Genomic DNA, 12,012 nt, shown 5'->3' with positions numbered 1-12,012 from the left:
CAAAACGTCTGTTAGTCTATAAGGAGCCACAGGATTCTTTGCTGCATTCACAGCTTGTTAACTGAAAAGCCTAACGCTTCTATCATCTTCCATCTAAAGAATCCATGGTGGAACCGCTCCAGTGTTTCAGCCTGTGTACTGAATTTTCCAGCGGAGTGCTCTAAAGTAGAAGTAGCAAGACTACAGGGAGAATGTTTGGTTTTCTAGTGAGCAATCTGTCAGCTTCAGCAGAGGACTGAGAACCACTTTCAGAAGTAGTCTTAATGTGCACACATGCTGCCAGGGAAGTTTGCAATGCACTATCTAGATTTTCCACTGCAAAGAACATCAAAGAGGAAAGAACAGGAAGGAGGGGTGGGGTGGGAGACACTACAGAGAGTTTGTAGATTTAAAAGAATGAATGAGGAATAAGGTAACTGTGGTAGGAGGCAAAACTGGCCACAGTTATTCTGAACAAAACTTAAATTTCGAGAGGTGTTTTCTTCCTTGCATTTCATTTCTGTCATCTTGGGTCCTTAAACTTAACCCTTAAGACTTGTCCTGTGCTGTGGGTTTGCCACAGCCAGCATGTCCACTGCACCTCAGTGGACAGATTCTGTGCCTTAGACTAAAAGCATGGCAGTGGTTTTGTATCTTTTCCGCAGAGGCTGAGGGATCCTTTGCCTGTCTTCAGGATGGACGATGTAGTGATTATACTGTAACCCTTGTACATTTCAAAAGTGTCCTTATTAGAAAACAGAGACACAAACAGTTCGCAAAACATACCTAGAATTCCTTAGTCTGGTGCTGATAGAGTCAATCCCTTGAACTTACAGAGCAATGATCAATCAAGACGATGATCCCATTTCTAAATTTCTCTGTCAGTTTCTCTGTCCACACTCCAGAGTTAGGTCAGTGTACATCGAGCAAACCCTGTAAGTGTCTACACTAAAATGTAGCTCCTAGCGATGTAATTTGCCCACTACACTGACTTAATAACTCCATTTCCACAAGAGATGTAGCACAGAAGTCAATGTAGTTAGGTCGATGCAGGGTCAGTGTCCATGCGGTGTCAGTTGCTTCCATCCACTGTTGCTGCCTTTCAGAAACCATCCCACAATGGCCCACGTTGGCCATTAAATCAATGTTAGCGCTCCAGATGAGGACACGCACAGGACCGGCGCTAGGGGTTTGAGTGCCCTAGGCGCACAGCCATTTCACCGCCCCGCGCGCTGGTCTCTTGGCTCCGCAGTCGTGCCTGTGGACGGTCGGCTGCTCCTGTGGCTCCGGTGGAGCTGCCGCAGTCTTGCCTGCGGGAGGTTCACCGCAGCCGCGCAAGCAGCCGACCGTCCACAGGCATGACAGCTGCAGCTCCAGCGGAGCCGCGGACCACCAGACCCTCCACAGGCACCACTGCGGCAGCTCCACCGGAGCCGCCTGCCGCCCCCTCCAGCAAAATGCTGCCCCCTAATAATGCTGGCACCCTAGGCGATTGCCTAAGCCGCCTAAATGCAAGCGCCGACCCTGGACATGCACCACCGACACAAGAAGCGTGGTGTGGATGTGTAAAACCGATGCAATTACTGTGGTGGCTGAACATTGACATAAGTTAGCTCGACTTAATTTTGTAGTGTAGACTTGCCCTCATCCTTCTGTCCCTGACATACTACATCTCAGCTCAGTCCTTGTCCTATTCCTTATGTTCAGAGGCCTTAGATATTCCCCTTGTCCATTTTTATGTAGCCAGGTATCCATTTAGTCATTGCCATACTAGCCAGGAGGGCATCCTTGCTAATGATATCTTTACAGTTAGATGTATGCAGGTGTATTATGTTGGGAAGTGAATTAATATCTTTTTCTTTCCCTTGTACAACAGCCAAATATATTCCATACTTACTGGGGAAAATCCTTTCTATTTGGTTGTTTAATTTTTTCTTATATACCGTAGCATTTCAAAAGCTCGTTTGATTTTGTTGTCCACAGTTCCCTTGCCTCTGTGTGCACCTTGGTCTGAATGTAGCTGGTTTGCATTTTAAATTAGTCGGTCACTCATGGTACATGTGCCTCTGTGGTGGTCTGTCATTTGAGATAGAACGTTTTGCTATCTGTCTTGTGTTGATATTTTTCTGTCCATTTTTAACATTAGAATAGTTTGTACAGGGAGATCAATAATGTTGTCCCCTCCCACAGGAAACAAAAATAAAGCGATACAAGAGAGATTGATGGAAAAACCTGATCTTGGAATTGACTGTAAGTCCTCCATTTAAAAGAAATACTTTAAATACATAATTTATAAAACTTTTGACTACTTTTGTTTCACTTTCTGGTGGCCTGGTTTGGGGAAATTGCCTTTTTAACTGGTAGGTATAGGAAATTGGAGTTTTGGAATCTGCTGAACACCTGTGGTCCACTATAATTTTCTTGTAGAATTAAATTGCACAGAAGTGTTCTTTAGACTTTTACAGATCTGCCTGCAACCCCCTCTAATGATTTCTTTGTCTTAGCCCTGGGGATGATCTGCATAAAGGTAGGACCGCATATGTTGAACTCATCTCAGCTGAACTTCTCTTACGCTTATTTTCTCAGTCTACTTATTGAGCCAAAGGACTTGACTTCAAGTCAAATTAATGGAAGGTGTGTTATATACAGTTGTTTACCCCTCCCCTCGGCCAAGGTAAATGACAGCTCTCAACAGAGGCTATATCCTGCATGATGCTGAGTACTCTAGGCTCAATCCAGCAAAGAGCTTAAGCCACTGAACAGGCTCAATAGCAGCAAAGGGACCATGCGTGCTTAAAGTTAAACACATGCTGAAATGTAGGTGAGCTGGATTGTCAGCTGTTTGATGGTCCATCTGTTCTAGGAATTCCAGCACTGATGGAGACTAACTTGTGTTAGAAATAGTAGGAATTTTTGCAAAACTTCCTGGTGCAGACAAGGCTCTGGGCTCTTAACGTAACTGAAGGCTTCTCTCTTCATAGGTTGCACAACACTATCAGATCCATTCTGGATGAACGAATCATTGTGCTTGCAACTCATGATTGCAGATAGTATGAGAGTGCTCTCTGCCATTGCTGAAGCATGAAGAGCATCAGTGTTTGTGTTTAAGTTAGAGGGTGTTTTGTTTCTAGCAGCAGCTTGTTTAATAGAAGTCAGTGTGATCCACTGGAGAGGGCACTGGTATTCCAGTCAGGAGACCTGGGTTCTATTTCCTGGTCTGCCCTGGACTAGCTGTTTGACTTTGGCAAATCCCTCAGCTCTCTGAGTCTGTTACCCTCCTATCCTATGGCTTGGCTGTTTAGTAGCAAGTTCTCTGGGGTACAGACAGTCTCCTATGTTCATGTACAGTGCCTGACACAATGAGGCCCTGATCTTGGTTGGGGCCTCCAGCACTGCTGTAATACAAATCCTAATAAAGTGATGTTGTCATGAAGGGAAGGTTGCTAATGTACTAGTTCTTTAAGGGACAAACATGGTCAATCAATCTAAGTTACTTATACCATCTATTGCCATAGTATCTGAGCACTTCATGATCTTAATCCTCATGACACCCCTGTGAGGTAAGGAAGTACTATTATCCCCATCTCACAGGTGGGGAGTTGAGGCACGATGGTGCTAAATGACTAGCCCAATGTCATACAAGAATCCTATGGTGGAGCAGGGAATTGAGCCCACGTCTCCCAAGTCCAAGGCTAGTGGCCTAACCGCTGACCTTCCTTCCAGTCTGGTAACAGCTTCCTTCCTTATCCTTTCTGGTAGTCATCACTGTCACAGCTCAGAGCAACTGCACCTGTGTTCCCCCCTCGATGGCCCCGCAAGGGCATCCACTGTAGGCTCCAGGATCCTCAGACTTCACCTCTCTTGAGTAGAGACCTGCGTGTGTCTTCCTCCTGGTATTTCCAGGCTGCACAGTTCCCTGCCTGTACTGTAACCTCCCCAACATAGTCAGGCTGCCTAAGCCACTGAGAGACAGTAAACAGTGTAATTGCTACAGTTAAAAGTTACCCATAGCTCTCTAAGCAAGTGCTTTACTCTTACAGTAAAAGCATTACTGAGAAAAGATATTAAAAACAAAAGAACCTACACACATGCTGAGAAGCTTATCAGAGATTACCCCCTACTCCAGTAGTTCTCAAACTTTTGCACTGGTGACCCCTTGCACACAGCAACCCTCTGAGAGCAACCCCCTCCCTTATAAATTAAAAACACTTTTATATATATTTAACACCATTATAAATACTGGAGGCAAAGCAGGGTCTGGGATGGGGGCTGACAGCTCGTGACCCCCTGAGGGGTCCCGACCCCCAGTTGGAGAACCCCTGTGCTACTCCACGAGGGCTCTGGGAGGGGATTAGTCATTAGTCATTTTTCCTGTGCTCACCAGTTCATAAGAGCTTTCACTCAGGGCTTAGCTCCCCTTACGAGTTGGTAAGTGCCTCCTTTATCCAGCCGGGGCTTTTGAAGAGATCAGGAATAGGTAATCAGCCAGACAATAGGTTTTTCTTCGAGGTGTAGCTTCAAAAGGCTGGCTCTGAAAATGAGTAATTTGTACGCTTCCTGTTCCCAAGTATTTTCTAGGAACCCAACTCAACTAAAAATTCTGACCTGAGTTGTCCATTGTTTTAAAAGAGTTCTTGGAAGCACGTAACATTTCCCAATGTTTATGTTAGTCCTGTCACCCCTAAAATATAAAAATCAGATACAGATCCTAAACCAAGTTCAAACATCCGCAAAGTCTGGAGAGGTGGGTTTGACCTGGTATTTGAGTTCAACACATCCTAAAGAGAAGGAAGAGTCTCACAAAGCTGAGATTTGAATTTCCCAAAATCTCAGGAGCTAGAGGTAGAGAGGGGGATATTCTAGTGTTCTGGTTTGTGCTAATTCTAGATTTTAGCTGATCTATTTCTAGAACCACAATTTAATTGGTATGTAAGTGTATATGTACCCATGTTATACAAATAGGTTATATATAGAATCAAATACTTTTACAGAATTAAACATTTTCTGCAGAGATTCTTAGAAAAGTAATTCCATTCCATTCTGAATTGTTTCTCTAGGAAAAGGCAATGATTTTCAAATAAAGGGCTGGTGTTTCTCAGGTGTATCTGTGCATGAGCAGCTCCTGTTAAGGAAAATAAATATACAGTTACGCTCAGCAACTCTTCCTTAGATGCTCTGTTCTAGGAAAATGTTTCAATATGAGATGCCCAATACGTTGCCCATGGGATTCTGACATGTGACTTTTAGTTTTGATTTCCCCTTTAACTGTGGAATGAGGATAAAGCTCATCAGCTGAAGGTTTCTATTGCTGGTGACATTAGACCTGCAACAACTTCTACCATAGATGATAATGGGCTGGGAACTATGGCGTTAACTGCAATGTAATTACTGTCTTACCCCAAACTCCCAGGGCCGCCCAGAGGATTCAGGGGAACTGGGGTCTTCAACGGCAGGGCCCCCCCCCACCAAATCGCTGCTGAAGACCCACCCCAGGACCCGCTGCCGAAATGCCAGAAGGACCCCTCACCGCGGGTCTTCGGGGCACTTTGGCAGTGAGTCCCAGAGCAGAAGGACCCACTGCCGCCAAATTAATGATGACGACCCAGAGCAGAAGAAGCTCCAGGGGCCCTGAAACACTGTCATGGGGGCTCCTGCAGGGCCTGGGGCAAATATCCCCTCTTGCCCTCCCGCCTAGGTGGCCCTGCAAACTCCTGAAGTAATCCAGAAAAAAATTATTCCTAATGTTTTTAGGGATTGATACAACAATCAGTTCCATGCAGATTTTGGAAACGCAGCAAAAAATTGACCGTCGCTATTGTAGTAAAGGTCTACAGTGCAGGTGAGTGAAATATTTTGTTACATTTTATTAGTGTGATGAGGTAAGAATGCCATTAAGGTGGCATTGGTGCTTGCCTGTCCTTTCATGTGTTTTGATAAATATCCATTCAATTTTTCAAAGTTAATTGCAAATATTATAGTTTAAATGAGACTTTTTACTGCATAGTCTATTAAACATTTTTTCTTAATTTAGATATAATTTTCATACTCGTGCAGATAAACTTCATGAACTCTTTGGTGTTAATGTTGTCCCTTTATTGTTGCCAACATTTAGGTCTGGAAATTACAGCTATGTTATTCCTGTTAACAAATACACACCCATCAATGTAATACTCTCATTGGAAATCAAGTAAGTACAATCAATGCAAGTATGTCTATAGAAATAATGTGCTCTGGACTTTATAATGAAGTTGCTTCTGCTTGATTTTTCTGGACCACAAATGAAACTCATTTCTGTGCAGAGGGCCAGGACTATGTCTAGGCATAACTTAAGTTTTTGAAATAACTCTGCAGTGGTATGTAATAAATTGGGCTAGTGCCACTGCCAGCACTCTGCACCAGGATGCATTCTACCCACTGAGAGAGATGTTAAAATGTGATAGTCTTAGGCCCAAATCCTAGAGATACTTAAGCCCATGTGTTACTTTACTCACTGTGCGTAAGCTTTTGAAGGATTAGGGCCTTCATTTATTGTGATTTTCCTTAATATAGACAATTTTAATGAAGAGACTAGAAAATAGTTCCTGTCCTTACCTATGAGGCAGAGCTAGCCAACAGCAAAGCTCTTAGTCAGCAAAGGCTTCTTGTCTTGAACATAGGTCTAGTTCCGTTCTGTTCTCTCAGAAGTAACTGGTTCTTCTGCTCCTCTTCTTCAGCGGAGGCTGATACCACTCAAAATATTGGGAATGTTTAGTTCTGCCTCATGACATTTCACTACTCCAAGGCTGAGTTTTATGAAGCGAACATAACATGCTTTAAAGGCAATCTACTGACCTCACATATTAACATTCTTGCTTTTAAGATTAGTGTGAACATAACAGGACTTCTACTGAAGTGGCTGTGTATCATCTGAAGCAGTAGAAAGAAACCGTTAGTTTAAGCATATGCCTTAATAAACAAATGTTGAAGCCCCCTTACATGGCTATGAATGTGTCATGCTCATCGTTTCAGAAAATAGGATACTGAATTTATTTTAGATGCTACAGCTGTGTTCTCAGGTTCTTTTGCTATAAATGTATTTCAATGAACTTTCACTTAAAAAACAAACCAACCAGAAATCCACGTACAATCCGCATTTAATTTTATTATGTCCAAATACTATGCTCTTATTTCCACTAAATAAAATCAAGTGAAGCCAACATACATCGTTACAACCTATCTAGGGCACAGTATGTGGTATATGTATTATACACTTGTACAATTGCTGGGTTGTACAAATGTCTGATTAAAACTGTACAATCATGCTTGCCAGGCAAGCTCTTTTCCTCCTCCAGAAAAAAAAAAAACAACCTAAATTTCATGCCACCTTGCTGATTCCATTTTTCTGTCTCCTGTTGCCCTATCCAGCTTCTTCTGAGTCTTTGTTTTTTTCTGACCCTCAAGTCTTGTCACAGCCATCCAGGCTGGCAGGATTGGAACAGCATTATCATCTTTAGATACTTTTGGAAGAGGAGGGGGGCAAGGTCTTTTCTGTTGAAGGCTTCTGACTGGAATTCTCTCCCTGGTTGACCTGTGACCTCAATCAGGGCAAAGCACAGGATGTGCTTGTTCTCTTTTTAATTGTGTGCATGTTTGTGGACAGTAGGATTGTAATTGTTTGTGATGGTTCCTATTCCAATGAGTGTTTTGGGCTTGTCTTCTGTAAAGTTTTGTTTCCTGTCTTGGTATGGTGCCCAAAGGTTTCTGGCCCTGGGAAATGATAAACATGTAGTTATCGTTATTTTGGAGAGATCGGAATATACTAAAGCCTTTGGTAGGAATATCCTTATGTGTTGGAGAAGTTTGTATGCGGACATGGATTTGGCTTTGCAGTTAGATGGGCTGAACCAAAACTTCAGATGCAAATTCCCCCAGGAAAGAGTCCAGATCATGATTAGAGTTTCTGAGCATCAGAAATGCTAATTTCCTTCATTTTGGCCACTAGGGGCGTGTCTACATTGCAGCTGGGAGTGTGAATGGCAGCTCCTGCGGACATGGCCACACTAGCTGTACTCTCGCTAGCTCATTAATAATACAAGTGAGGTTGCCATGGCATGGGCTGCACAAGTGAATGTATACTCAGGGGAGTAAGATGGGCTTGTGCAGCCTCTGCTGTGCCATGTCCTTGCTTCTATTTGTAGCACCCTAGCTAAAGGACAGCTAGTGTGGGCATGTCTACATGAGCTGCCATTCACACCCCCAGCTGCAATGAAGACACGACCCTTAAGAATGTGTTTTAGTTTTTTTCCAGTGTATCTTTCAGTTCCATTGTTTATATTTTGGGGGAGGGAGGTTATCTTTAAAAGCAGCAAATTAGAACCTTAGATACTTTTTCTTTTTCTTGAAGCACTACGGAGCCATTAATCGTCTTTCAATGCAAAGTCACTTTTGGAAATATATGTTCCCATCAGCCACGAAACCGAAACAGAAGGGAGGCTTTCCAGGAAACCACCCAGGTAACACTTTTCTGAATTGCAAAGCTAAAATAAAAATCCAGGCAAACCCAGGAATACGTGTTCAATGTCCCCATGAACTTGGCTCTGAGAGGTATTAAGCAAAGAAATCATTTGTAACTAGTCTCACCCTCTGTCAAATCATTTGGCACTTCTCAAAGACATCCCTGCATGCATCTTTTTAAGACAATCCTGATACCTGAATCACATGGGACTAAGGGTCTCAGTGATACATTTTGGGATGTCTTTAGGAAGTGCCAGTATATGTTCTAGATGATGCGATAAAACTTTGAAAAGGTTAGTCAGAACTCATGTACAGAAGAGCCTACACTCAAGAACTCCACGCAAATGAAAGGGCAGCAAATGCAAGCCAACAAATCTCTAGGCTCAGTCAACTCCGCATTTGTGGATGCTTGAAAAATATCAATGAAAAACCGATAAAGATTAACACCCTCAAATTATTTTGGCAAACACAATAGGCCAAATTCTGCTCATAGTATAATGGTGGAAATCCAAACTAAAATCCATATTTAATAGAGTTAGTCTGCATTTCCACTGGTGTAAATGAGAGTAGAACTTAACCTGTTAGTGCAAATCAGTTTGCTGCTGCATATTGCAAAAACTACATTAATGATGCTTTAAGGCTCCCATTGGGCTCTTGTGAGGGTGGCTTTTTCCTGTCTTCATTTCTCCTCTGGCCTCTGTAGACTCACTCAAATATAAAATGCACATTACATTACCACTTGGGGAGCATGGATCATCACGAGCTTCAGAGCTAAAACTCACCATTGGTGCAGCTCCACCGGTGGTAGAAACCTATGGAGGAAGATGCAACACGATAGGAAGCTGGAGTGTTTGCCACTGTGACCACATGGTGATGAAGTCCCCCACCTCCAAGCTCCTATCCATGCTACTGCTTCCACTGCTAGTGAATTATGATTTTAAGGTGAAATCCTGGCTCCATTGAAAACAAAGATAAAATTACCATTTATTCAGTGGGGCCAGGATTTAACCTATAAAGCAATATAGAAAGAAGCTTACTGTGTGTGAGTGAGAATTATTTTCATGTATTCTCTGGGATGTCTTGGAGGGGAACAGAAGTTGTCACAAACATACCTGAACTTTTCCCACCATCCTAGCCAGTTGGAGGTCTGATCCTGCCAGGTGCTGGGCACTCAGCTTCAGCAAAGAGATGAGTGCCCTAAACTCCTATTAACTTCAATAAGAATTGAGGCAGCTCAGTGCTTCATAGGAATGGGGTTTTAATCTTCATTATACCTGCCTGGAAGTGTGTCTGCTAGTTTTAAAAAATGGTGGAGGTGGGGAATAAAGGTGGTAGAAAATTTGAAAACAAAATTCTAGGGCAAACCTACATGTCATGAACACTTGGGAGTTGTGTTTGGCCCACTACACACCTGATTTTAGCCTGTGGAACATACATGATCCTCACACCCTGAATTCTTAAGTGTTGTTAAATTGCTTACTTGCTGCTATGCTGATCAGCTGGAACCCTGTCTTCCTCCTCCTGCCCAAGATGACTTTCAAATGTCATTGAAAAAGGTGTAGGTTGCTGTGATTACAGCAAAATCATCAGGTACAAGTGAATGAAAATCCTGGGAGCTCTAACCTCCAGCTGTAATTCCAGCAACCCCTGAGGCTCGGAGTCAAATCCGAGGCCCACGTACGCATGTCATTGAGACTGGCTGCCGGCAAAGCTAGTCAGGCTTCATGTGTCAACTTGAAATTCACATCAAAGGACTAAAGCTATCTAGTTTGACCCACAGGTAAGAAGCTGCTTCCAGCAGCTGTAACAGTGAGTCATTCAAGGTTGGCATGAGCTAGAATAAAAATACTGCTATTGAAGTCTTTGTTTTCAAGCATATTCTCCTGAGAGTACAGTGATTAGTAGCCCAGCAGTCAGCTGGCCTCTGACCAGTTTCTGCCTAAAATTTATATTGTGCATAATACATATTGAGGGGTAGCTGGGACTTTATTGATATTTGTGATGTCTGTGAGGTACTTGAACGAAATGTGAGTGCCAAGTCAAACCATCATAACATTGTTCTTTCTGGAAACAGTGGGGTTGAATGATCCCTATACGATTTCAAGGAAAAGTGTCAGAGCCAAAATACATTACTTGCATTTGTATCTGGTGGAGTGTTACATCACACACAAAACCAAATCTTGCATGCATACATCTTCTTGCAATAGTCCTGGAGTGAAGACGCTGCATTATGCCTTGGAATACATAGAAGCCTGTGCACACCCAGGGTATAAGTCCTGCTGCGGCTTGTTAATCAGCTGAATCACAATGTTTACCACTATTGCACTTTAAACTTTACAGAGCACTTTGGCACATCTGGAACAATTCTAGCTTCCTAAAGGAGTCTAGAGGGTGCTCCATTATTCACAGCCAGCCTAGAATGCTGGGAGCCAGATGTCTCTCAATTCCTGAGCTGATCGGAACAAACCCCATTCAGAACATTTAAAGTCAGCACTTTCCTTTTGTCTTTAAGTGTGCTGACTTCTCTCACTGTAGCTATCAAGTCTTGTTATCACAATGACTCGTACTGCATTTGGCAGTGAAATGCTTTCACAGCCTATCCTTCTCTCCAATTGAATGTAAAATGAAGTTATCAAATTCATTTCTCTTTATAATTCATTATCTAGGGATGTCAGCATATTTGGATTCTCCCTGTAACTTGGTGGTATGACAGCGCATACCATTTCCGCGTAGCTGCACCGGTAAGCCTTTTTGAAATGAGAAATAGACCAAAAGAAAAATGACATTTTAGTTGTGATTAGTTTCTATATTAATCTCCTTTATTTTTCTCCTACAGGATCTTGCAAACTGTTCAACAGATCCAAATTATGCTGGGATATTTTTTACTGATTACTACTTCTACTTCTATCGACAGTGTAACTAAAATATTGCTGATGATTCTGTTTATTGGCGGGAAAGAAGATAATACTCATGGTACTGAAAAGACTATCATCTTGGTAAAAGTGTGCAAATGAAATGAGATGTGCAGAATGTTTCCTAGTTTTTGTTTAACCACTAACTTTTAGAGACAAGTGGGCAAAAATATATTATTTGACTGTAGTCCAGGCTCTGCATGTCAAGTCATTACTTGTAAAAGGATGTGATTTCTGAAAATCAGTGGAGAGCTTGATGTGTAGATATTAAAGGGTTCCCCTGCTCTTAGCAACGCCATAAAATACAGTAGATGGGGAAAAAAATAGTGGCATTCTAATATGCTTCAGACTGTTCAGAAGACTTTGACATAATAAAAATATGAATTGCAGCTGAGACTTGTTTTTGTCCTACAAGCGTCTACCTTCCATTATTGTCTGCCTCCTTATTTATAGTATATATGATTTCTACCAAACAAAAGCTTTGTTATAGTGGAGGTTGTACAAGTACAAAATCTTATTGACATAATAGAAACCTCATTCCACACTGAATGTACCGGTAGTTATTTTTCTGTATCACGTGGGCCAACACACATCTGCTAACATCACACTCAACAACAAATGTGCAACT

General features: G+C 42.4%; 1 protein-coding gene across 1 annotated transcript in view; it reads left to right on the top strand.

Moving 5' to 3' along the window:
* The window catches only part of MYRFL (myelin regulatory factor like), a 69,941-nt gene extending 58,203 nt beyond the window's left edge, over positions 1-11,738 (top strand). Inside the window, 6 exon segments of the mRNA XM_030549459.1 lie at positions 2,170-2,229; positions 5,731-5,818; positions 6,092-6,166; positions 8,363-8,471; positions 11,139-11,213; positions 11,309-11,738. Coding sequence (XP_030405319.1) covers positions 2,170-2,229; positions 5,731-5,818; positions 6,092-6,166; positions 8,363-8,471; positions 11,139-11,213; positions 11,309-11,395 — 494 coding nt within the window. The 3' untranslated portion in view covers positions 11,396-11,738.
* The last annotated feature ends 274 nt before the right edge of the window (positions 11,739-12,012 follow it).

This window comes from Gopherus evgoodei, chromosome 1 (assembly GCF_007399415.2).
Source record: "Gopherus evgoodei ecotype Sinaloan lineage chromosome 1, rGopEvg1_v1.p, whole genome shotgun sequence".
Lineage (NCBI taxonomy): Eukaryota > Metazoa > Chordata > Testudines > Testudinidae > Gopherus > Gopherus evgoodei.
This window is presented reverse-complemented; position numbering and strand designations above follow the sequence as displayed.